The sequence below is a fragment of the Salmo trutta genome, chromosome 15 (assembly GCF_901001165.1).
Source record: "Salmo trutta chromosome 15, fSalTru1.1, whole genome shotgun sequence".
Classification (NCBI taxonomy): Eukaryota; Metazoa; Chordata; class Actinopteri; order Salmoniformes; family Salmonidae; genus Salmo; species Salmo trutta.
In genome coordinates, this window is record NC_042971.1 from 50,440,913 (window position 1) to 50,467,783 (window position 26,871).

General features: G+C 41.2%; 1 protein-coding gene and 1 long non-coding RNA gene across 12 annotated transcripts; both read left to right on the plus strand.

The window, feature by feature from the left end:
• The first annotated feature begins 2,910 nt into the window (after positions 1-2,910).
• LOC115148252 (uncharacterized) lies at positions 2,911-3,564 on the plus strand. The gene is made up of 2 exons (XR_003866615.1): positions 2,911-3,437; positions 3,521-3,564. It is a non-coding gene; the product is annotated as an uncharacterized LOC115148252 (long non-coding RNA).
• Positions 3,565-10,478: 6,914 nt separating this feature from the next.
• Positions 10,479-25,028, plus strand: LOC115149258 (FYN-binding protein 1). Of its 11 annotated transcripts, none has more exons than XM_029691939.1 (18): positions 10,481-10,766; positions 15,191-16,184; positions 19,616-19,739; positions 20,337-20,433; positions 20,535-20,578; positions 20,752-20,872; positions 21,013-21,172; positions 21,310-21,442; positions 22,156-22,175; positions 22,290-22,362; positions 22,485-22,583; positions 23,412-23,452; positions 23,623-23,689; positions 23,808-23,907; positions 23,998-24,160; positions 24,256-24,289; positions 24,448-24,479; positions 24,669-25,028. In XM_029691939.1, the coding sequence occupies exons 1-18, from the start codon at positions 10,764-10,766 to the stop codon at positions 24,689-24,691; spliced, it is 2,328 nt and encodes a 775-aa protein (XP_029547799.1). In that variant the 5' UTR covers positions 10,481-10,763; the 3' UTR covers positions 24,692-25,028. The 11 variants fall into 11 exon arrangements, 7 of the variants coding, with proteins under 7 accessions (XP_029547804.1, XP_029547805.1, XP_029547806.1 ...); XM_029691940.1 differs by having other exon boundaries at positions 10,482-10,766; positions 15,194-16,184; XM_029691941.1 differs by lacking the exon at positions 10,481-10,766 and adding an exon at positions 11,030-11,260 and having other exon boundaries at positions 15,194-16,184.
• The last annotated feature ends 1,843 nt before the right edge of the window (positions 25,029-26,871 follow it).

Genomic DNA, 26,871 nt, shown 5'->3' on the forward strand with positions numbered 1-26,871 from the left:
GGTTTTTGCCTGCCATATGAGTTTTGTTATATTTACAGACACCATTCAAACAGTTTTAGAAAATTCAATAATATGCATATCCTAGCTTCTGAGTTGGTGTAGGTGGCAGTTAAAAATGGGCACATATTTTTTTCAAATTTCTCAATACTGCCCCCTAGCCCCAACAGGTTTTAAAGCACTGGTCTGCCTTCTTAACAACACTATCAACAAGGCAGGTCCTTCCTAGTTTTGTCACAGTTGGACTACTGGTCAGTCGTGTGGTCAGGTGCCAAAAAGAGTGACCTCGGAAAATTACAATTGGGTCAGAACATGGCATCACGGCTGCCCCTTAAATGTACAAGATAAGCTAACATTAATGATATTCATGTCAATCTCTCATGGCTCAAAGTGGAGGAGAGATTGACTTCATCACTACTTGTTTAGCTAAGAAGTGTTGACAAGCTGAATGCACCGAGCTGTCTGTTTAAACTACTAACACACAGCTCGGACACCCATGCATACCCCACAAGACATGTGGTCTCTTCACAATCCAAGTCCAGAACAGACTATGGGAGGAGGACACAGTACTACATAGAGCCATGACAACATGGAACTCTATTCCACTGCAGATAACTGATGCAAGCAGTAAAATCAGATAAATCGGATACCTTACGGATCAGCGGGGACTGTGAATGGACGGACAGACAGGGGTACAAATACAGGCATACACACAAACGTTAGCACACTCACTCTACACACGCATACATTGTAATATTGTTGTATGGCGGTATTATACATTTTGTATTGTAAATACGTGGTGATGTAACAATGTAATTTGTTTTTATGTGTAATGTAAGTGCCTTAATGTTTTGGACCCCAGGAAGACTAACTGCTGCTTTGGAAGCAGCTAACGGGGATCCCTAATAAATTCAAATAAGTACATTGACTGAACTCTGGGCCTACTGAAACCATTATCAATTGTGTTGGTATCTATCAAATAAAAGTAGCATATACTATAACTATATTTATTGCATGTAGACATTATCGAGTATCTATGATGCAATTTTCTATGTGCCGGGGGGCTAGCGTCAGTCTGTTATATCTGGTGTAATTCTCCTGTCTTATCTGGTGTCCTTTGTGAATTTAAGTATGCTCCCTCTAATTCTCTCTCTCTCCCACTCTTCCTCCCCTCCCGGAGGATCTGAGCCCTAGGACCATGCTTCAGGACTACCTGACTTGATGACTCCTAGCTGTCCCCAGTCCACCAGGTCATGCTGCTGCTCCAGTTTCAACTGTTCTGTCTATGGAACCCTGACCTGTTCACCGGAAGTGCTACCTTGTCCCGTTTTTGACTCTCTCTCTCACTCTACCGCACCTGCTGTCTTGACCTCTGAATGACCCTACTGGTCATCTATGAACGTTTGAACATCTTTAAGAACCATCTGGCCTTAATGGCCTTGTACTATCTCCACCACAACCAGAAGAGGACTGGCCACCCCTCAGAGCCTGGTTCCTCTCTAGGTTTCTTCCTAGGTTCCTGCCTTTCTAGGGAGTTTTTCCTAGCCACCGTGCTTCTACATCTGCATTGCTTGCTGTTTGGGGTTTTAGGCTGGGTTTCTATATTGCACTTTGTGACACAAGATGTCAAATTGGCTTTATAAATAAACTTCATTGATTGAAATTTGATTGTCATTTCTTACATTTCTCATATCCTCTGAGTTTAAATGTCTGACATTGCACTTTATTTCAAAATTATATTTTCTCAGTATCTAAAATCCTGTAGTTAAGTTGAAATTGCTATATCCAGCAAGAATATCAGCATCCTGCAAGTTTTGGCCCTGCAGGATTCCTGCAGGTATGTTCTTTGTCCTGCAAGAATTGTTATATTGTGCACAAATATCAAAAACCTGCTTTTGGTCCTGCATGATTCCTGCAAGAACGTACTTGGTCCTGCAGGAATTGCCATATTATGCAGGTTTTGGTCCTGCGGGATTGCTGCAGGAATGTACTTGGTTGTGCAGGATTTTCAACATTTCTGTAAGACAAGTCATACTCCTGCAAGAGACACCTGCACAATTCCTTCACAAAGAATCACAGGAATCCAGCAGGAGTTTTTGTAAGCTACTTTTTGTAAACTTCTTCATGAAAAAATTATGCGAAACATATTCTTATATTTTTCTTTTCTCCGTCAGTACCAGGGGCACAAGTGTTTTCATGCAAACTTAGTATTCTTTAACTCCTATATTATTGTCTGTCTGTCACTATATCAATTGAATTCAATTCAAAGGGCTTTGGTGGCATGGAAAACATATGTTGACATTGCCTGTCACGACTTCTACCGAAGTTGATGCCCTTGTTCGGGTGGTATTCAGGGTTCGACGTCACCGGCCTTCTAGCCACCATTGATCAGTTTTTCATTTTCCATTGGTTTTGTCTGGTCTCTTTACACACCTGTTTCATATCCCAGTAATTATATGTTGTGTATTTAACCCTCTGCTTCCCCTCATTTCTCTGTCAGTGATTGTTTGTTTGTTATGTACGTGTTGTTTCTGTATCGGTGTGCGACGGGTTATTGTTTTACCCGGATTATTTTTCTAAGTTGGTTTTGGAAATAAATACTAAATTTTTAACCACTCTGTTTTCTCCTGCGCCTAACTTCCCTGCCACCTACATACACGGACTATGACATTGCCAAAGCAAGTGAAATAGATAATTAACAAAAGTGAAATAAACAGTAAAAATGAACCACAAACATTACCCTCACAAAAGTTCCAAAGGAATAGAGACATTTCAAATGTCATGTTATGGCTATATACAGTACAGTGTTGTTACGTTGTGCAAATAGTTAAAGTGCTATATTCCTGTTACTGAGAGAATGCGTGCTTACTCTCATTTCACAAGATTCTGACATCTTCCTCTTTTCGGCTGATTTCTATCCTCCATGTTATCATGGAGTCTTAATTTGCATGGTGCAATGTGCTGAATAAGACCTGTTCCGTCCTACACCAAGTGTCCCAAAGGAGTGTACAATGCAAAGGGAAGGCGGCACTGAAGAGCAAAATTCAGGACATTCTCAGCGGTCGCTCCAGGTTCATCATTCGAAAGACGACCACTGATTCAAAAGGAACACAAGTATTCATCGCAGGGAAGGAAAACTCCAAAGCTGTGGGAAAGGACAACCAAAAGAAGAATGGAAATGTTTTTACAGAAATAAACACGTATCCTTCTACTGTAGAGATAAGAGAAAAAAAGACTGTAGCCAACTCTAGAGATAATAAACCAGAGAACGTTGGCGGGGGAGAAGAAACCTTGGAGAAAAACAAATCCCCAAAAAAGGCAAGGGGAAGAAAGATAGGAAGAAAGGGAGAGGGAAGAAAAACCACAGAGAAGTGAATGAGAATGATAAGAAAGCACTGATGGACTTTGTAGAGCATTTGAAGGGGAAGAAAAGAATTATGGTATGTGCTTTTATAAGTCTCTTTTAAGCATATCAAATAATCTGTGTGTTTGTGATAGATGTGTTCATCCATTTGTGATACAGGTGATAGCCACGCCCAGTGCCAGCACACCTCAGTATGTCCAGCAGAGGGAGGAGAACGAGCTTCATTTCTGTGACCTTGCCCTAAGAAAAGTTACTATGGCAATCATCCTGAGCTCAGGGCCTGATACTACCCTCACCCTGCACCACTACCAACTTGGTACTACTATGTGTGTGTCTGTGTCTACTGACTCCATCTCCCTTAGATAGATCCTACATTGATCCTATATCATTTTCTCTTCGGGACTATAGTGTCATTATAGTATTCTAGAGATTATCCATGACTTTTTTATACTTATTAGCCAGTAGTTCTGAAAGTAACCCTCACGAGCCAAAAATGGAACCCGAAAATTGCATAATTTCTCGCTTCGGAGGCGCCAGACTAGTAACACGCACCACTGGGCTAGTGCGGGGAGCAGGAACAGGACGTACTGGACTGGGCAGGCGCCCTAGAGGCCTGGTGCGTGGGGCTGGCTTTGGAGGCGCCAGACTAGTAACACGCACCTCAGGGCTAGTGCAGGGAGCATGAACAGGGTAAACTGGACTGAGGAGATGCACTGGTGGCCAGATGCACTGCGCCGGCACACTTCTCCCTGGCTGCCGGCCAACTCTCGCCCGGCAACGCTGCGGAGCCCTTATTGACCGCACCGGACTGTGCGTGCGTATGGGCGACACAGTGCGTATCTCCGCATAACAAGGTGCTTGCTTGATCCGTCGCTCCCCATAATAAACACGGGGAGTTGGCTCAGGTCTCCATCCTGGCTCTGCAAAACTCCCTGTGTGCCCCCCCCCCCCAAAAAAATGGGGGGGATGCCTCTCGGCCTCATGTAGCTCCCTTAATTCCCTCTCCCAGAAACGTCGTTCTGCCCTTGCTGCCTCCACGTCTTCCCATGGACGGCGATTCAATCCCTTCTGGATCTCCTCCCATGTCCAGGATCCCTTGCAGTCCAATATTTGCTCCCATGTCCATTCTTGCTGCTCCTTCTCCCGCTGCTTGGTCCTCTATGGTGGGTGGTTCTGTCAAGGGCGCCGTAAGGATTGGACCAAGGGGCAGCGGGTAAAGTGCTCATCTTCTTCATTTATTTAAAGAAAACACTTAAACAAAATAAACAAACAACGATAACAGTTCCATAAGGCTCCCAGGCTATACAGAAAACAACCACCCACAAAACACAAGTGAAAACAAACCCAACTAAATATGGCCTCCAATTAGAGACAATGACAACCAGCTGCCTCTAATTGGAGGTCATTGCCAAAAACCCAACATAGAAATAGAAAACTAGATATACACATAGAAATAGAAAATATAGAACATAAACCAAAAACACCGAAACACACAAAACAAACACCCCCTGCCACGCCCTGACCAAATTACAATGGCAAATAACCCCTTTCACTGGTCAGGACGTGACATGATCAGTCTATAATTTTAATGGTAGGTTTATTTGAACAGTGAGAGACAGAATAACAACAAAAAAATCCAGAAAAACGCATGTCAAAAATGTTATAAATTGATTTGCATTTTAATGAGGGAAATAAGTATTTGACCCCCTCTCAATCAGAAAGATTTCTGGCTCCCAGGTGTCTTTTATACAGGTAACGAGCTGAGATTAGGAGCACACTCTTAAAGGGAGTGCTCCTAATCTCAGTTTGTTACCTGTATAAAAGACACCTGTCCACAGAAGCAATCAATCAGATTCCAAACTCTCCACCATGGCCAAGACCAAGGAGCTCTCCAAGGATGTCAGGGACAAAATTGTAGACCTACACAAGGCTGGAATGGGCTACAAGACCATCGCCAAGCAGCTTGGTGAGAAGGTGACAACAGTTGGTACGATAATTCGCAAATGGAAGAAACACAAAATAACTGTCAATCTCCCTCGGCCTGAGGCTCCATGCAAGATCTCATCTCGTGGAGTTGCAATGATCATGAGAACGGTGAGGAATCAGCCCAAAACTACACGGGAGGATCTTGTCAATGATCTCAAGGCAGCTGGGACCATAGTCACCAAGAAAACAATTGGTAACACACTACGCCGTGAAGGACTGAAATCCTGCAGCGCCCGCAAGGTCCCCCTGCTCAAGAAAACACATATACATGCCTGTCTGAAGTTTGCCAATGAACATCTGAATGATTCAGAGGTCAACTGGGTGAAAGTGTTGTGGTCAGATGAGACCAAAATGGAGCTCTTTGGCATCAACTCAACTCGCTGTGTTTGGAGGTGGAAACATGGAGGTGGAAACATTATGCTTTTGGGGTGTTTTTCTGCTAAGGGGACAGGACAACTTCACCGCATCAAAGGGACGATGGACGGGGCCATGTACCGTCAAATCCTTGGTGAGAACCTACTTCCCTCAGCCAGGGCATTGAAAATGGGTCGTGGATGGGTATTCCAGCATGACAATGACCCAAAACACACGGCCAAGGCAACAAAGGAGTGGCTCAAGAAGAAGCACATTAAGGTCCTGGAGTGGTCTAGCCAGTCTCCAGACCTTAATCCCATAGATAATCTGTGGAGGGAGCTGAAGGTTCGAGTTGCCAAACGTCAGCCTCGACACCTTAATGACTTGGAGAAGATCTGCAAAGAGGAGTGGGACAAAATCCCTCCTGAGATGTGTGCAAACCTGGTGGCCAACTACAAGAAACGTCTGACCTCTGTGATTGCCAACAAGGGTTTTGCCACCAAGTACTAAGTCATGTTTTGCAGAGGGGTCAAATACTTATTTCCCTCATTAAAATGCAAATCATTTTATAACATTTTTGACATGCATTTTTCAGGATTTTTTTGTTGTTATTCTGTCTCTCACTGTTCAAATAAACCTACTATTAAAATTATAGACTGATCATTTCTTTGTCAGTGGGCAAACGTACAAAATCAGCAGGGGATCAAATACTTTTTTCCCTCACTGTATATATATATATATATATATATATATATATATATATATATATATATATGGATGAGCGATGGCTTGCGGCAAAGTCAAGATGCAGTAGAATGTGTAGAATACAGTATATACATATGAGATGAGTAATGTAGGATATGTAAACATTATTAAAGTGGCGATATTTTAAGTGACTAGTGATACCTTTATTAAGTCAGTTTATTTAAGTGGCCAGAGATTTGAATCTGTATGTTGGCAGCAACCTCTCTATGTTAGTGATGGCTGTTTAACATTCTGATGGCCTTGAGATAGAAGCTGTTTTTCAGTCTCTCTGTCCCAGCTTTGATGCACCTATACTGATATCACCTTCTGGATGATAGCGGGGTGAACAGGCAGTGGCTCGGGTAGTTGTTGTCCTTGATGATCTTTTTGGCCTTCCTGTGACGTCGGGTGTTGTAGGTGTCCTGGAGGGCAGGTAGTTTGCCCTCGGTGCAGCATTGTGCAGACCACTCTACCCTCTGCAGAGCCTTGTGGTTGAGGGAAGTGCAGTTGCCATACCAGGCGGTGATACAGACCGACATGATGCTCTAGATTGTGCATCTGTAAAAGTTTGTGAGTGTTTTAGATGTCAAGCCAAATTTCTTCAGCCTCTTCAGGTTCGTAATGATGGTAAGTTGACATCGCTTTTATATCCAATAGTTCTTCCCGGCTGTATGTAATAACACTTCAGATCTTCTGGGCTAACAATGTAAGAAGTATTACATAAAAAAACAAACAACTGCATAGTTTTCTAAGGACCTGAAGCGAGGCGACCATCTCTGTCGGCGCCATCTTGCTTCAGCTGAAGATCAACCAGGAGTACTTCAGTATGCTGGTGGTAGGGAAGGGTGGGATGTGAAAGCCTGATTCCCCTTGCCCATGTGGTCTCTGGCCAACATCTATGACCTGGTGGACTCCATGGAGCTGCGGCAGCAAGAAGAGAAGCTGCAGAGGACTTTAGGTATTCATTGCCCTGAGGACACTGGCGGTAGTTACCAAGGTTATGATGAGGAAGCAGATAAGAGCTACTTTTACCACAGGTCAGAGGAGTAAAGGAGAGTAAACAGCCCAAAGGCCTCAAAGACCCCATGGCAGCCAGCTCAAATGAATGGTTGTGGGTAAAAGTTTGACATAATAACAGATTGAACCATGAAAGGCTTTTTATTTTAAATGTTTTTTCAAACTAGATCCATTTATCAGAGGCATGGCATTTGTAGTTAGAAATGGCTGACATTACATAAAATGATCGACAATTGATGAGTTTCATTCCAAAGCACTGTATATTCATTTTCATAAATGTTGATAAATGACCTTTTATTGTTTAAAGAACTTATGAAAGAGATTGATGTGTGTTTTCAATATCAAATCATGACATGGGGTTGTTCAATAACTGTCAAGGGGTGAGTGTAGCTGGTGCATGGAAGTTAGGCGCAGGAGAGCAGAGATGAGTGGACAAAGCACTTTACTTAGGCAATCATAATGAACAGAACACAACCGCGTCACAAAGTACAAAACCCAAGTACAAAGTACCGGCTGCCACAAAGCACGGGTAAATAAAACACAACCCGGCTCAAACCAGCCGGAAGCGTGCCAACATTGACAATAAGCAATTTCACACACAGACATGGGGGGAACAGAGGGTTAAATACATGACAGGTAATGAGGGAAAAGTAAACCAGGTGTGTGGGAAAATCAAGACAAAACAAATGCAAAATTAAAGGTGGATCGGCGATGGCTAGAAGACTGGTGATGTCGACCGCCGAACGCCGCCCGAACAAGGAGAGGAACCAACTTCGGCGGAAGTCATGACAATAACAGAGTTGTATTTGTTTAAAATCTATCACTTGATGGATTCATTTCAGAGAGACAAATAATCATGTTTTTTCACAAAACGCTACATACCGGCCTCACTCTCAGAGAAATAAGTAGTACTGCTAGGTTTTACACAGTGAAATGTTACAAATATCTATGTAATAAAGAACAGTACAAATTATACATTTATTTTAAAAAAAGTTAAAAATAATTCACTACAGTAATATGAGATCTGTTTGTAAGACATTTACATTTGACATTTTAGTCATTTAGCAGATGGTTTTATACAGAGTGACTTAAAGTTAAGTGCATTTATCTTAAAATAGCTAGGTGAGACAACCACATAGCACAGTCAGATATACAGGATACAAACTTTCCATTCCAGCTAAACAATGGATATATCCTGTTTTGTCCCCCCAGTTTTTTTTATTCACATCAAAAATGTATAAATAAAAATCAGAGAACAGTAATATTTTACACACAACATGAAGGTATCCATAAGCAATCATTGCTGATGAAAAAACACAAATGTAAAATATTGATGAATATAACATTTTGGAAATAAACTCTTCAAATACTTAACATGTTTCTTGAAATTGAAGGTTTGTTTTTATAATTGTGATGTTGACATCTGGTTTCTTTCAAAATTACAGACGTGGACAGCTGTAAAAAAGAAAGTCATGAAAAACTATGCCTGAAGGTGTGCTTCAAAAACTCCCCTATTTGGCCACATCAATCACACGTCTACATTGTCATGAACAATAAGTCCAACTCTTACAGTTTGTTATAGACTAACGTTAATATCCAGGTAGTGGGATAGGAATTGGTTTGACAACAGAAGGTCAGGTGATTAGCTGTAAACTAATAGTAATATGTGTTTCATCGTGACCTACAGATGCATGATTTTAATTTAATCACCCTGTTGCAGGTGAACTTTCCTGCAATGCAGGAAATGGAAAGGAAATAGAAATGGTGAGGAACTTATAAATGTATTCAAAGTTTACAAAGGCTTCTGAAGTTTGTAATTTCCAATGATTTTCCCTTGTGAAAAACGTATCCACCTCTACAAAAATATCTAAGACATTTCATACATTTTTAATCCGGAAAATTTCTAGACCTTTAAAGTTTTTTCAAGTGCAGTCGCAAAAACCATCAAGCGCTATGATGAAACTGGCTCTCATGAGGACCACCACAGGAATAGAAGACCCAGAGTTCATTAGAGTTACTAGCCTCAGAAATGGCAACTCAAATAAATGCTTCACAGAGTTCAAGTAACAGACACATCTCAACATCAACTGTTCAGAGGAGACTGTGTGAATCAGGCCTTCATGGAAAAATTGCTGCAAAGAAACCACTTTCTCAAGGACACCAATAAGAAGAAGAGACTTGCTTGGGCCAAGAAACACGAGCAATGGACATTAGACAGGTGGAAATTTGTCCTTTGGTCTGGAGTCCAAATTGGAGATTTTTGGTTCCAACCGCCGTGTCTTTGTGAGACGCGTTGTGGGTAAACAGATTATCTCTGCATGTGTTTTTCCCATCGTAAAGCATGGAGGAGGTATTATGGTGTGGGGGACTTTGTTGGTGACACTGTTTGTGATTTATTTAGAATTCAAGGCACGCTTAACCAGCATGGCTACCACAGCATTCTGCAGCGATACTCCATCCCATCTGGGACTATCATTTGTTTTTCAACAGGACAATGACGCAACACACCTCTAGGCTGTGTAAAGGCTATTTAACCAAGAAAGAGAGTGATGAAGTGATGTATCAGATGACCAGGCCGCCACAATCCCCCGACCTCAATCAAATTGAGATGGTTTAGGATGAGTCGGACCACAGAGTGAAGGAAAAGCAGCCACCAAGTGCTCAGCACATGTGGGAACTCTTTCAAGACTGTTGGAAAAGCATTCCAGGTGAAGCTAGTTGAGAGAATGCCAAGATTGTGAAAAGCTGTCATCAAAAGGGTGGCTACTTTGAAGAATCTCAAATATAAAATATATTTTGATTTGTTTTACACTTTTTTGGTTACTACATGATTCCATATGTGTTATTTCATAGCTTTGATGTCTTCACTATTATTCTACAATGTAGAAAATAGTAAAACAAATAAAGAAAAACCCTTGAATTAGTAGGTGTTCTAAAACTTTTGACCGGTAGTCCAGAGGAGGAGAGAGGCCGTATTTCACATGACAAACATTACAGTAGACGTGTGACACTGGTGGTTCAGTGGAGATGGAAACAGCAGTGGGGCTGCTCGGAATAGGCAAATACAGGAGATGGATAGAAAGTGATAAGGCTGCCGTACTTATGACTCAACAGGAGTCCCTCTGCAGAGAGGGGAAGTTGTTAAAAGCACACAGACACTGAGATCACAAATGCTTACACACACACACACACACACACAGAGGAACTCATTCACATGCACAAACAAAGACTCTCCCATACCCAAGGACCACCAGCCCACGTACAGACTAGATAGATTCCCTGGGCGCTGACTGTTCCCACTATGGTGAGTACCAGCCTTACAATCATATCATCATGTGTTGAGACCCTGAGAAGTAAATGGTACTGTATCTTTATTAGCTGCTGTATAACTAGCTTCAACTTTCAAAGTTTATTTGCCACGTGCACAGGATACAACAGGAGTAAAACAGTACAGTGAACATGAGACTGCTGAGGGGAGAACGGCTCATAATAATGGCCGGAACGGAGCAAATGGAATGGCATCAAACACCTGGAAACCATGTGTTTGATGTATTTGATACCATGCCACTCATTCCACTCTAGTCATTACCATGAGCCCATTCTCCACAATTAAGGTGCCAACATCCTTCTGTGGTACAGTGAAATTCTAACCTTGAGAGATCTTTCCAACAGTGCAATGATAATAATAACATAGATCATAACTTAGTTAGCATAGATAAAATAAAAAAAAGTCTGATTAAAAACCACACAAGAACTGCAATGAGAGTTAAAGAAACATGAGAATGCAAGTATGTACAGGTCAGTGCCAAGTGGGTTTATACATAAAAAGTGAATGGTAGTAGGATATACATGTAAACAGGGCAGAACATTTAACTTGGGAAAGCTTTACTGTTTGTTTACAGTCCTTGTTGTACAATGTAGTGTAGTGGCAGGTAGGAGCAGGTGGTAGCCCATTGATTCATTACTATAGTTTTGTAAATATATGCTATTCTATTTTCATTTTCTTTGTTATACGGTGCCCTGTTTTCTATGTACATTTTTCTTGGAAGTTTTATGAAAGCGCTATGAGACGGAGATTAGAAAAGTTCGTAGATGTCTTTTTGTTTTTTCTCATTAGAGTAGTAACCTCTGCATTAGAGAAGTACTTGTTCAAAGCAGTTTTGCTAAACAGGGTTGTGGCAGTCTGGATTGTGTAATACAGCCTTTTCAACTTGAAACCTTTGGTTCCTCTTTGCTTTTACTCAAGACATGCTATCCTTTATTGAGCTGTAAGAACAACATTTAAGACACTGACCTCTCCTTAGCGTGTCAGGAGGTTAGTTATTTTGTTGGAAAAATCATTAATACTAAGTAATCTTAATTACAACAGCCTACTTTTTTTTCACCCATGGATTTTATGTAACTGCTCCAGGTCATATTATACCAAAATAATCCCCAGCTCACAGCCAACTAATCTCATGTATCAAAAAGTCAATGTGTTACCGTAGAACCTCTGTTATTGGATGTAATTTACTCCTGCTAGACATGCAGCACGTCTCTGGTGAGGTGACTATAGACAGGAGGATGCTGAAAGGACCTTCTTTACTGTCTTAGTGACACATACAGTAGCCGTTAGACAAGTGAAACCCACTGTGTCTGTAAAGTCATAAACATGAGATAGCATTGTCACACTGCCTTTAGCACATCCATAACAGACAGAAACACATTCCCCTTTAGATCTTTGTTGAATAATGATTAGCTTCCAAATAGCTACATTTGTAAGGGACATGAACTAGTAAGTGGCAAGAAAAAGTATGTGAACCTTTGAAAATACCTGGATTTCTGCATAAATTGGTCATAAAATTTGATCTTCATCTAGGTCACAACAATAGAGAAACAGTCTGCTTAAACGAATAACACAAACAATTATAGGTTTTCATGTCTTTATTGAACACACCGTGTAAACATTCACAGTGCAGGGTGGAAAAAGTATGTGAACCTTTGGATTTAATAACTGGTTAACCCTCCTTCGGCAACAATAACCTCAACCAAATGTTTTCTGTTGTTGCGGATCAGACCTGTACAACATTCAGGAGGAATTTTGGACCATTCCCCTTTACAAAACTGTTTCAGTTCAGCAATATTCTTGGGATGTCTGGTGTGAACTGCTCTCTTGAGGTCATGCCTCACAGCATCTCAAATCGGGTTGAGGTCAGGACTCTGGGCCACTCCAGAAGGCGTATTTTCTTCTGTTGAAGCCATTTTGTTGTTGATTTACAAAACTGCGTTTTGGGTCGTTGTCCTGTTACGTCACCCAACTTCTGTTGAGCATCAGTTGGCGGACAGATAGCCTAACATTCTCCTGCAAAATGTCCTTAATAAACTTGGGAATTCATTTTTCCGTCGATGATAGCAAGCTGTCCAGGCCCTGAGGCAGCAAAGCAGCCCCAAACCCTGATGCTCCCTCCACCATACTTTACAGTTGGGATGAGGTTTTGATGTTGGTGTGCTGTGCCTTTTTTCCTCCACACAGTGTTGTGTTCCTTCCAAACAACTCAACTGTAGTTTCATCTGTCCACAGAACATCCAGGTGCACTTTTGGAAACTTCAGACATGCAGAAATGTTTTTTTTTTTCTTCCATGGTGTCCTCCCATGTTTTACGTATCGTAGACTCGTCAACAGAGATGTTAGCATGTTCCAAATATTCTGTAAGTCTTTAGCTGACACTCTAGGTTTCTTCTTAACCTTATTGAGCCTTCTGCGCTCTACTCTTGCAGTCATCTTTGCAGGACGGCCACTCCAAAGGGAGAGTAGCAACAGTGCTGAACTTTCTCCATTTATAGACAATTTGTCTTACCGTGGGCTGATGAATATCAAGGCATTTAGAGATACTTTTGTGACCTTTTCCAGCTTTATGCAAGTCAACAATTCTTAGGTCTTCTGAGATCTCTTTTGTTCAAGGCATGGTTTGCATCAGGCAATGCTTCTTGTGAATAGCAAACTCAAATTTTGTGAGTCTTTTTTATAGGGCAAGGCAGCTCTAACCAACATCTCCAATCTTGTCTCATTGATTGGACTCCAGGTTAGTTGACTCAGAAATCCAGATAATTCCAAGGGGTTAACATACTTTTTCTTGCCACTGTAAGTGGATTCCGTGTCGTTTCTGTGGGGAAACTACGGAGTTGAGCAATAGTCATGCATGCTCACCAATGAGGCTAAAGGTAGTGTTTAGCTAATGATTGAACATGTCACGTGCATTGACTGCTTTAAGCAGAACCAGTGGGAATGATATTCAGATACCTAATAAGTCATCTCCCTCTGTGGCTGTGTTACAAGTTGTTGCTCTTAATGACATGACACAATATATTAGGCTATTTGTGTATTCATTAAAAACAATACACTGTGGAACATGTGTTAACATATGTTCCATTAATTGATTAGTTGATGCCACTTCTTATGGACACTTCTGCCCCCCTAGCTGTCTCCATTGTCTGTCCAAGTTCAACAACAGCACAGTTTGTTCCTCTCTGGCCAGGCGGCCGTCAGCCTTGTGCAATAGGAATGTCTGTCCTCCGGACTTATCAGCACTTCCTCATGATAGGTTGCTCTGTCTCGATTCAAACAAACCTCATTAATGTGAGGTGTGGTGCTACAAGAGGAAAGCCATCCACCACCTGTCCCTTATTGTCAACAACATGGAGCATACAGTAGTCTTTTACCGCAGCTATCACTAGTGCAGCTTATAACAGATGCATGTTCAAAACCTCACACCAGAGTAGAGTTCCCAGAACCTATGGTACCTGTTCACACAGACAGAACACAAATAAACATATTTTTTGTAATTTGCATCTTGAGCGTGGAAATACAGGATTAACAAGAGACTACAGCTACAGCAACAATGTAGGCGGACACAGAAGTTAAAGAACTCTTTCATCATAGAGTGGTAATCTGATTATTTTGGCCATTTTAGGTCATCGTAATTATATTTTAACAGCCAGACATTCAATATATTGTTTTTGTCAAATAGTAAGTAGTAGAACCATTATCGTTAGATCAATTATATTGTCTATGAAAAACAAAGCAGAGCATGGGTTAATCAAGTAATGTGAGCACAAAACACCTATGTGTCCACTTCCTGTTTAGCACCATGACTTTGTTACATTTCCTGTGTGATCTGTCACACACTGGGTCCTGAGGGTCTAAGTGCTCTTAGCACCTCAAGACACGAAGAGGTAAGTGAATCATTGTTGGCTTACTTCAGTGAGATTGAAGTGGCTAAAAGTACCAACATGGTGCAAACACAATATAACTTACTCAGGGTTCGGTTGTAAGGCTTAGGATCATTTTTAGAGTCCGTCCTTTGATGAAACTCAATCTGAGCTGTAAAATCATAGAGCAACCTTTCTCTTAGATGTTGTGATTGGTTTGGAATGAGCAGCTGTATGTGTGGAAGTTGAAGTAATTTCTAAATGTCAGTTATTGAACAATTGTTACAACCTCCTGCTTCCGCCCTCCTGTCTCTTTCCTTCTCTCCCTCTCTCCTTTCTCTAGCTCCCTCGTTAAATGTGCCTGTGTTTGTATAGTAGAGACATTTTCAATGGTGGTTAATGAATCAATAATGTAATATTGATGTGAATGACATTAAATGTTTCCATCTTCCTCAAATTCATATTCATTAGCGGAAACTCCTGAGAGTGTATACATAAAGCAAACTTCCTCCTCAGTAGTCTTTCTCTGTTTCCTGCCAGCAGGACAACAAGTCTGATGTGAAGGCCATCATGGCTCGCTTCAACACGGGGGGAAATGCCACAGAGGGTATCGCCTCAGAACGTCCAAAAGCTACAGTGCACCCCACCCTGTCCTCAGGACCCCCTATCCAGCCTAAGAAACCTGCCCTGGAGACCAGCCTCTCAGGCAGCGCAGCGTCCACCGCGCCCAAACCCAACTTCCTCAAGAGCACCATCTCCACCAAGAGCACTCCAGAAGTCAGGGACTTGCCCAAAATCAAAGTGATCCCTAATAAGTTTGGAAACACCCAAGAGGACAGCAAACCATCCTTTGTCAAACAGTACCCCTTTAAACTCAAACCTCCTGGCCCAGAGATATCCCAGGATGCTGAGGTCAAAAGCCCTTTGCCCAAACTCCCTCTCCAGAAGCCCTCTCTGAGCTTGACCTTGTCTGACACCAAGTCTGCCCTTCCCAAACCTCCCCTGGGTGTGGCCAAACCCTCCTGGGTCAAAGACAGCAGCCCCAAATCTGACAATAGTGGGGGTACCTCGAACTCCATCCCACCCAAAATACCCCCTTCCAAAAAAACCATAATCTCCATTGCAAAGATGAGTCTACAGACAGAGGATAGTGTGGATGGAGCAGTGGATTCTACAACCAAACCGCTGGGAGCAGCTTCTATCCTCAAACCCTCCAACTTCAGGACTGCACAGAACATGTTCAATAGAGAAGACACCCTATCTGAGAATGGGGTAAAGGAAACAGCCAAACTTCCCCTCACTTCCAGCGACTCCTGTCTTCCTAAACCTACAGCCAGTAAGAAACCCAGCTTCATTAAGAAGCCCCTGGGTTCCACCTCCCCGGTCGTGGGGTTGAGCAACAGTAGCCCGTCCCCCCCCAAATTAAACCCCATGCCCAATTTCCTGGCATTAGGAACTGTGCCAGCCAAACCCAACCGGCCTCCTAGGGTCAACTTGGAAAAGTTCAAGAAGGGCACAGAGGCTAGTACCGATGGTAAGTGTTCTGTTTCAAACGTAACTAATAAATCACATAAGGCCAAATCCATCAATAGCGAAGACGCTTCTGCTGTGGTTTTCTAAACATGCTGCAGTTGTTCAGACTTTCCATCTTGCACCCAGACCAGAGAGGTTTATGTGGTTGTATGTTCCACTGATCAGAACCCCCAGAGACAGGTAGTAGAGCACACACACACACACAGACACACACACACATGTGCGCACATGCACATGCATGCACACGTACAGTACACACTCACTCACACACTCAGCTGCATCATAGGTCTTCATCACAAGACAGAATCTGACAACTGAGAGACAGATTAGAGCTGTTGAATTTGCTTTACAGTACAGTCCGTCGCTTTATACACTGCGTGCACAATTACTAGGCAAATTGTATTCCTCGGGATTAATTTTATTGTTGAACAAACACAATACTCTCAGTCAATCCAAAATGTTATTGAACCTCAAACCTGAATGTTTAACAAAGGAAAAGTGAGTTTTGTCTTTCTCAGGGAAATATATAAGTGTGGACAATTATTTGGCAACTATTAGTGTGCAGAATTATTAGGCAACGAAATTACAAAAATAATTTCTCTCAACTCACTTGTTTATTCTACATTTTTAGAATAAGTGTAACAGATAAGTAACACAAAATGACAATTATATAACATTTTTGGCCTTTCAGAAATATTCAGTGACCAATATAGCCAGCCTTATTTTCAATAACTGCCATGAGCCTTCCATCCATGGAGTCTGTCAGTTTCTTGATCTGTTCACGATCAATTTTCTGTTCACGATCAATTTTCGCTGAAGCAGCAACCACAGCCTCCCAAATGCTGTTCAAAAAGGTGTATTGTCTTCCATCACTGTAAATCTCACATTTGAGAAGGGCCCACAAGTTCTCAATAGGACTTAAGTCAGGTGAGGAAGGGGGCCAGGTTATTATTCAGGCATCTTTGAGGCCCTTGCTGGTTAGCCAAGCAGTGGAGTACTTGGATGCATGTGATGGAGCATTGTCCTACATAAATATCATGGCCTTCTAGAATGCTGAGGACTTCTTCCTGTACCACTGTTTGATGAAAGAATACTCCAGAAACTGGCAGTAGGTTTGGGAGTTGAGTTTCAGTCCATCTTCAACCCGAAAAGGTCCAACTACCTCATCCTCAATGATAGCAGCCCATACCAGTACCCATCCTTCACCTTGCTGGCACCTGACTCAAAGTGGTGCCCTGTGTCCATTACTGATCCAGCTACGGGCCCATCCATTTGGTCCATCAAGAGTCACTTTCATTTCATCTGTCCATAAAACCGTTGAAAAATCTGTCTTCAGGTATTTCTTTGCCCAATCTTGACGCTTCAACTTGTGAATCTTATTCAGTGGTGGTCTTGTTTCAGTCTTCTTGACCTTGGCCATGTCTCTGAGCACTTGACACCTTGTACTTCTGAACACTCCAGGTAGGTTGCAGTTCTGGAATACGGTGGCACTGGAGGATAATGGGTTCCTGGTAGCTTGACGTTTAATTCTTCTCAAGTCTTTTGCAGTTAATTTGCACCTTTTCTTCCCCATGCGTTTTTTGCACCCCAGTTGACAATTCGCAACAAAACGTTTGAATGTCCGGTGGTCACACCTTAATAGTTTAGCTATTTAAAGAGTGTCGCATCCGTCTGAAAGGCATTTTACATTTTTGGCTTTTCAGTGTCAGTTAAATTATTTTTTTTGCCCATTTTACCTGAGGTAATGATGCTGCCTAATAATTATGCACACCTTGATATAAGGTGTTATTCACTTTCGCCACACCCTCCCTCATTACACAAATACATATCACCTGAAAATGATTCAATCCAATAAGCATTCAAGTTTATATGGTTTGGAGTTTGAAAATGTGAATAGAAACAATGATAAGATCAGAATACTCACTTGCCTAATAATTGTGCACGCAGTGTATAAGCTCTGTTACATAAAGAATAAGTGAAGTTAAACATGCAGCTGTGCTGTAATTTAACGTCAAAATGTAAAACCAAAGATGTAGAAATTAATACTTCCCCTAAATGAGATCCCTCTCTAGTTTCTCTTTTTTTCTTCCTCCTTTCTACAGCTGTTTGCACCCTAACTGGGAAGTTCTTCTTTAAACAGGCACATATTCAAGTGAAAGGTTTCAGTTTTGGATCCACATGTGGATATGGTTTTGACTAAAGACAGATTTCAGCATGGTTTGCATGCATTACTGTTAGTCAGCAGAGAGAACAATCCAATGTGAATTCCACACTCCCCCTGGTGAGAATGTAGGCCAAAGCTGTTACAGACACTATTTATTGATTTGAGTAATGATTGTTGTCTACATGCAGGTTGAAAATCAACATATTCAGTAACCAGGTATCCAAGAGTACAAGGGTCATCTCAAACTCTGCTGTTCTCCCTTTCAACTACAGAATAACATCCACAGAAGAAGCAGGACTGATGCTTTATAAAATGACATTTTATTTGTCACTTACACGCAGTGGCGTTTCTAGCTTGTATGGATCCCTGGGCGACCCCCCCCCCCCCCAAACAACAACAAAAAAGCACCATTCTGCACTAACTGCAATATTTATTCAGACATTTGGAACAACACAAATAAATAATCAGAATATTTATAAATATGAAAACATATACAAAAATGACTCATAAATATAAAAAATAAGTAACAAAGACAAATAGAAATGAATTTGTGTTGATTTGGCACTCGAGCATCAATATATTACCCATCCCAAGAGTCCAGACTAAACCAATTCACCTTGGTGGTGTGCAGACTGGTTTTTTATTATTCTTAATGATTTCGCACAAACCAGAAAAAAATGCAACAATATGTCTGTGAAACTATATATTCACAGTATTATGAATGAATTGTGGTTTATTTGGTATAATTTCGTACTGTGACTGATTTTACTAATTGCATTAGTACTGTACAAAGTTAGAGGTGCGCAATTTGATAGATTCCCCCGCTCCCCCTACCTCGGCTTCCAGTGGGGAGACCTGAGGTCAACCTACCCCCACCCCCCTCCCCATCTCGTACTTGTGAGTGGGAGACCTTCCCAGGCAGTAGCCTGCCTAGCTCACAAACTAGAACCAGTGCACCCACTCCGACAAGGTTAATTGACCAAAAAGTCCCACACGGTGACATGATATCATTGATGTGACGTGCAAATGATCGATAGAAAACCGATCGTGCAAATGTCACCATTCCGCTCTGGGCGGCTGCCCATGTCGCCTATATCTAAATCAGCCACTGCATACACATGTTTAGCAGATGTTATTGCGGGTGTAGCAAAATGCTTGTATTCAATCACTATATGCAGCTGATTTGAAAATTAACATGTTCATGCAATTTCCTTCTTCACTGTATGCGTGAGGAGGTCATCTAAAAGCTTGTATTGTCTCCCCTGAAGGTCCTGCTGGGTTAAAGGGATCTGTTGCCCCAGCCCCAGCCTCTCACCCCAGTAACCATATGGCCCCACCCCTGCCCTCTCACCCCATGGCCCCTAGCCTGCCCCCACGACCACCAGAAGCCATGTGAGTACCGGACCCTGATAATCAGAGGAGAGTCGTGTGAAAACCGGACGATATTAGAGAATACCACTACTGGCATTGAAGTACATCACAGGAGGCTGCTGAGGGGAGGACGGCTCATAGTAATGGCCAGAACAGAGCTAATGGAAAGGAATCAAACCCATGGAAACCATGTTTGATGTATTTGATACAATTTCACTCCAGCCATTACCACGAGCCCGTCCTCCCCAATTAAGTTGTCACCAACCTCCTGTGAAGTACATACATAATTAAAATGCACATAAGCCTGTAGAGACACACTGTACTTGCTTCAGAGCATAGAAACAGCACACCATCCCTTTCACAAAACCCAGTTTTTTGGTTGAGATCCTATTATTCATTATTTCCCTCAGTAACTTTCAAAGCAGAATCCCACTTGGCACACACTGGTTGAATCAACGTTGTTTCCACATCATTTTAATGAAATTGCAATGAACCAACATGGAATCGATGTTGAATTGATGTCTATGCCCAGTGGCATACTTGTCCACTGACCTTATTTCCATTGTGATGTGGTGGGTCATTTTGGCCAGTTGGCTGACTTTGTGTCTCTGCTTCCAGAATCCAACCTGACCCAGATGAGAACTATGATGATGTGGGGTTAATTAACAATACTCCACCCCCTCACTCTGGAGGACATCCTAGTCAAAACACTAAGGTGAATTTTTTTCCTAATTTGTCCAATTTAGGCCTATGTATTTTATTAAATACCACCATACAAGCGTACAGTATTCTGAATGCATCTTTTTCATCCAATAGCACAGTGAAAGTGATGAAATGTATGAAGATCTTGATGAAAGATGGTGAGAAAGATTCCCTCCAAGTTCTTTTCAACTTTTTCTATTGTACCAATCTGTGAAATGTGGAACAGGTTTTAGACATAAGAGGCAGATGACTCTATGAGACAAGTCTATAGTTTTATATGAACACTGCCCTCTAGTGAGCATCAACACCACTGACACTTATTTATCATCAGGGGGGCAGTGGAATCAAAGGAGCAAGAGAAGAGAGAGAGGGAGGAGAAAAAACGACAGGTGGAAAAGAAAGTACAGAAAGAACGTGAGAGGAAAGAGCAAGAGGCCAAAAAGAAATTCAAAGTAAGTGTTTGCAAAAGCCTGTTGTTCAGTAGTTCCCCTAGATCTTGCTGTATTGTAGAGTCCATCCGGTATACTATTTATGAAGTGAATGTGTTTACGCTGAATCTTCTATCATGTATTTATGTTTCCTTATGTGGCAGCTGACTGGTCCACTGAAGGTCATCCACAGGGTCCAGGCCAGAGTGGACAGTAAAGGGAGTAAGACGGACCTGGGGCTGAAGCAGGGAGAGTCTATTGACATCATGCGTGTTTTGGACAACCCAGAGGGACGCTGGCTAGGGAGGTCACAGGACGGCTCCTGTAAGTGACAGCTGTCTCCCACTCCCCCTCCTCCTCCTGCTTCTCCTCTTCACTCCTATTCCAGATTACTTTTCTCCCTCACATCCTTTTGACTGTTCTTCATGTGTAAGACTAAAATGTGCTCTGTATATTTGCAGATGGCTATGTGAAGACGGAGTGTGTTGAGATTGACTTTGACACCCTGAAGCGTCAGGGTGTGTCTATATCCAGTCATATGGAACACGACCCAGAGGTATACGATGATGTGGCCTTTCAGAATGACCTCAGCAGGTAAAATGGCTCTCGAACCAGAGGTATACGATGATGTGGCCTTTCAGAATGACCTCAGCAGGTAAAATGGCTCTCGAACCAGAGGTATACGATGATGTGGCCTTTCAGAATGACCTCAGCAGGTAAAATGGCTCTCGAACCAGAGGTATACGATGATGTGGCCTTTCAGAATGACCTCAGCAGGTAAAATGGCTCTCGAACCAGAGGTATACGATGATGTGGCCTTTCAGAATGACCTCAGCAGGTAAAATGACTCTCGAACCAGAGGTATACGATGATGTGGCCTTTCAGAATGACCTCAGCAGGTAAAATGGCTCTCGAACCAGAGGTATACGATGATGTGGCCTTTCAGAATGACCTCAGCAGGTAAAATGGCTCTCGAACCAGAGGTATACGATGATGTGGCCTTTCAGAATGACCTCAGCAGGTAAAATGGCTCTCGAACCAGAGGTATACGATGATGTGGCCTTTCAGAATGACCTCAGCAGGTAAAATGGCTCTCGAACCAGAGCTATACGATGATGTGGCCTTTCAGAATGACCTCAGCAGGTAAAATGGCTCTCGAACCTGCTGACACTGTAAAAAACATTTGAGACAAATAACCATTGGAAAGACATGAATACCTTATTATAGTAATGCACTGCATGAATTCCTTTCTGTCTTTTGATTGTGTAATTATGTGATCCAATGAAATTATGTCATCCTCATTCTAGTGGGATCAAGAGTGCAGGAGGTAAGTTTCAAATGACCAAAACGTAATATTGAAACTGAACAACACAATATGACAATGTGGTCACAAATCACTTTAGTTAAATCTAGATTACATTTTTATCTTGGTCATTCCTAGTGGTTCTTCCTCCACCTCCTGATGAGGATAGTGACATATATGATGATCTTGACGATTCAAGCTTCGATGTCAGGTGAGAATATCATGTTGCACTATGATGGTGTAGATTCATTGGTGTGCATTCATCTGTGAGTGTATACTTTCTATGCATGTGTCTGTGTGTGTGTAAGTATGTGAATAAGTATGTATGTGCAGCCCTAGCCCGTCGGACTCCAGATCCCCTCCTAAACCTTGCTCTTGGATGTTTATTAAGGGCTTCGACCAGTGGAAGAAAAGCCCAGGCAGCAAAATTGAGTAATACCATAAGATGGATCAGGAAATACACTGTAATTACCTCCTAACCCGATAACCCCAAATATCAAAGCACTAATCAGGAGGGACTGAAGGGATTCATTACTTCACTACTGAATAATTTAATGAAATCATACTTTAACATCGGTGCTTGACTTGGACTGAAATAGGTGCTAGTACTCATTTTGGGTACCAGTGCTGTTAATATTTAGGTGCAGGAGCTCCACAATACCATTGAGCTAATATTCTATCAAGCAGTAGAAAGTTTGGGGTAACGGTACTTAGCTCTGGTGAGCTCCTGCCCAAGTCAAGCACTGTAAATCATTAAATAAAATACTTATTTTACATCCTTTAATGAATGAACAACCTTCCCCATTTCTGTCTATACATCTACTGTAGATGCACTCACTTACAATGTTCTATGTACAGGTGTTAAAAAATAATTCTAATCATAGTTCAATTGGTTGTGATTTGTTGACCTGTTTTTTGTTTTATTATTGCTAGATTCTAATTTTTACATTTTACATTTTAGTCATTTTAGCAGACGCTCTTATCCAGAGCGACTTACAGTAGTGAATACATACATTTCATACATTTCATTTTCATTTCATGCATTTTTTTATTTTTTTTATTTTTATACTGGCCCCCCGTGGGAATCGAACCCACAACCCTGGCGTTGCACACACCATGCTGGCGTTGCAAACACCATGCTCTACCATTCTCTGTATTGATTCGTGTCCTTTTGATTACAATTAACCCACAATCAATAAAATCAACTTGCACCAGACATAACATGGACCAATATTTTAATTCTGTTTTTGTCATTTTCAGAGTATCCCCACCTTCCCAGTTTGACCAGACAGGAAATACTGGTAACTTAATATGATTCATATGCAGAATGACTATGTGTGTTCTGTGTCGGTGGCATTACAACAACTGAAGAATAGAAGTTTGAGAAGTACTGTTAACTTCCCTTCCATTTCAATGTGTTCTTGATGTTATTTCTCTGTATCTTTTGTTGTTCTAAAAAAATCTTCTGAAGTCAGTGATTCAGATATTTATGATGATGTTGACACCAATAACTTCCATCTGCCTCCACATATCAGCAGGTAATGACAGAGAGAATATTTTTGACCAGTGTTTAAACAAAGTCGCTGTAATTACATAAGAATGTTCTTATCATCCACTGAGAAGCATTTTGATAATGTCCCGTTTTTCTCTCTTCAGTCTCCCACTAAGTAAAGCCAAGGGTAAGGCTGAGGACAAAGATCCTAAAAAGCTAAAGAAATTTGAAAAGGAAGAGAAGGAATTCCGAAAGAAGTTCAAGGTAATTTGGCTATTATCACAATTTACATTTATAATTTTACATTTTTTGTACATTCGTTCGACCCTCAAACCTGACCTCTCATACCTATAGTATGATGGGGAGATCCAGGTACTCTATCAGGTGACCATCGTTTCCACCTTGGCCAATAAGAAGTGGAGCAGTAAAGATCTGCTGTTGAGACCTGGGGAGACTCTGGATGTTATCGTTAAGCCTGTAGACAACAAACTCATCTGCAGAAACAAGGAGGGCAAGTGTGAGTAATAATGAATCCTCAGTATGATACATAGGCGTTCTGCAATAAAACAAATCTGCAAGGGGACTAACTTCAATGATCTCTCTCTCCTTCAGTTGGCTACGTCTTGACCAGCCATATTGTAGTAGAGTAAGTACAACACAAAAACAGATCATACAAAATCACATCCATAAATACATGTAATATACTGTATAGTATGTAATTAACAGTTTACTAAACTGCAGAGAAAAATGCTTGGATATGAAATACCCAGAATTTGATACCAATCATCTGTTTTGCTTTTACAGAGATGCTGATATCTATGATGACATTGGTGATGGTATGTTTCAGACTTGACATGCAATGGCATTTAATAATGAATATCATAATATATGCTAAATCAGAAGATCAAGCGATCATCGCTATGAATTTTATTCTTGCAATATGGTGCTGATATGTTTTTCTTGTCTGAGAATTTTTTTCTCACAAATGTCAGTCATCTCTATTAATAGCTGTCATTTCTTTGCAGATTGCATCTATGACAACGACTGAACACTGTCCACAAAGTGATGCCGATATTTGTATTTTGGGGGGTTTCTTGTTTATATCAACAACCTTTATCTAATTTACTGTGATTATTTTGAGGTGAAGTGGTTTTCATTCAAGAACAACACAGTCCACGGACACTTCCTCCCAGTATGAATAACTGTGACTTTGCATTGAATAAGCCTAAATGATATACAATGTTATGTTTTTATATTGAAAGTGTATTTCAATGCTTATATTCTATATTCAACAAGAGATATTACAATTCTGATTGAAAACAAAGGTGCAATGATGATGATACATTTTCATTAAAAAAATGATTTACCATTTGATGCCAAATATAGCATGTCAGATCAGTTGTCACCTGATTCTCACCTGACAGGTGAGTTATGTCATATTGTAGGCCTACTGAAAGTAAGAGTCCATTAGTGATGTGCAGTTCGCAAAGGATTTGTTCTTTTTTAACTACTCTTTTTACTGACTCGAGAATCATAATTAGTTTGACTGAGTGACTTGTTCATTTTAGTTCTTTGCTTGACCTGCTAGTGCTGGCAGCAATGTATCCTACCACTGAGATATACTAGAGGCCCACAGTGGAGGTGTCATGATACCCAGCTATCAAACAGAGAAATGGTTCCAATAGCTTTTCCACCAGTAATTTTTCCCATGGGGAATTTTAGAAACACTTAAAATAAGGCCGTGACATTTTGATAACCATGTAAATCTCTAACAGGTGACTTTCATCAATATATTTGGCTCTATTTACTCAGATTCAAAAATGATCATTAGCATCAAAGTAGGCATCATGCAAGACTACAAAACCCTCTTGCACGTCATCTTTAACTGACACCTTTGCTAACAGGTATTGATTCCATTTAAAACCTGCACAAGACAGTTCACAGAATTGTCAATTCAAAGAAATGTAGCCAATTTATTTATTTATTACTACATTTAGCTAACATTAGATAGTTCATCCAGAGACTCTTACCTTTGTCTCGAGTCGGCAGTCTCATCCAGATCATAATGGCATTTGTAGTTCTTTATGATAGCAACATTAACATCTAATTAGCATTTCATTTTGGGGGGACAATACAGGTGAAAATATTGAGAGAGAGATTTACATGGTTATCAAAACATCACGCCACGGTAAGCCTACACGAAACACAGCCCTTATTTGAAGTGTTTATAAAATCCCTTATGGGAAATAAGAATGGTGAAAAAAAGATTGGCACCATTTCCTCCTTCTTCTTCTATGATTCTATGATGATTCAGGATTAAGGGCAGAGAGAACCCTTGGTTTACTAAGGAACTCATAAGGGAACGAAATGCTGTGTGGGCTAAAGCAAGAGGGACTGGTTTGGCAGATGATTGGATGGTTTTTAAACGTCTTCGAAATATGGGTGTGGCTATGATCCGTAAATTGAAAGCAGACCACTACCTGAAATCTACTTTACAAAATGTAAATAATCCATCCAAATTTTGGCAAGTAGTGAAAGGTTTGGAGTGCAGAAAAGATACACAACTTCCTAAACAATTGTTGGTCGACACTCAGATTGTAACTGAGAGAACCTCCATTCTGAAAGCCTCGAACCAGCATTTTTTAGATGCAGGCAGTTTATTTGAAAAGGTCAAAGGTATAATTGAGCCCCCAATACATTTACCTGACACCCCTGTGCACTCCTTCACCAGGTTTTCCTTTTCATCCTTCTCTGTTCCAGAAGTATGTAAAGCCCTGAAAGAAATTGATTTTAAAAAAAATCCCCTGACCCTGATGAACTAGAACCCCGCCTACTACACCTAGCCGCTGACATCATTGCTCCCCCTTAACATGTATTTTTAACCTTACGCTTGATGTTAAGGAAATACCCAAGTTATGGAAATCTGCTTTTGTACTGTCTCTCCTGAAAGGTGGAGATCCCTCGGTACTTGACAACTATCGACCCATTTCAAAATTGTCTGTACTATCAAAGGTACTGGAGTCCTTAGTTAGTAGGCAGCTAAAGACCTACTTCCAAGAAAGCAATATCTTAAATGGAATGCAATCAGGTTTTAGGTCTGGCCACAGCACTGTTTGAGCAACATTGAAGGTTTTAAATGACATCCACTGTGCTCTTGATAAGAAGTTACATTGTGTGTCTGTTTTTATTGATTTGTCAAAGGCTTTTGACACCGTGGACCATGCTGTG

Excerpts from the sequence above, each read along its gene's own strand:
- LOC115149258 (XM_029691939.1), top strand. Across the intron at positions 19,740-20,336 it reads CCACGACCACCAGAAGCCAT|AATCCAACCTGACCCAGATG; the intron begins GTGAGTACCGGA and ends CTCTGCTTCCAG. Across the intron at positions 24,161-24,255 it reads CAGAAACAAGGAGGGCAAGT|TTGGCTACGTCTTGACCAGC; the intron begins GTGAGTAATAAT and ends TCTCTCCTTCAG.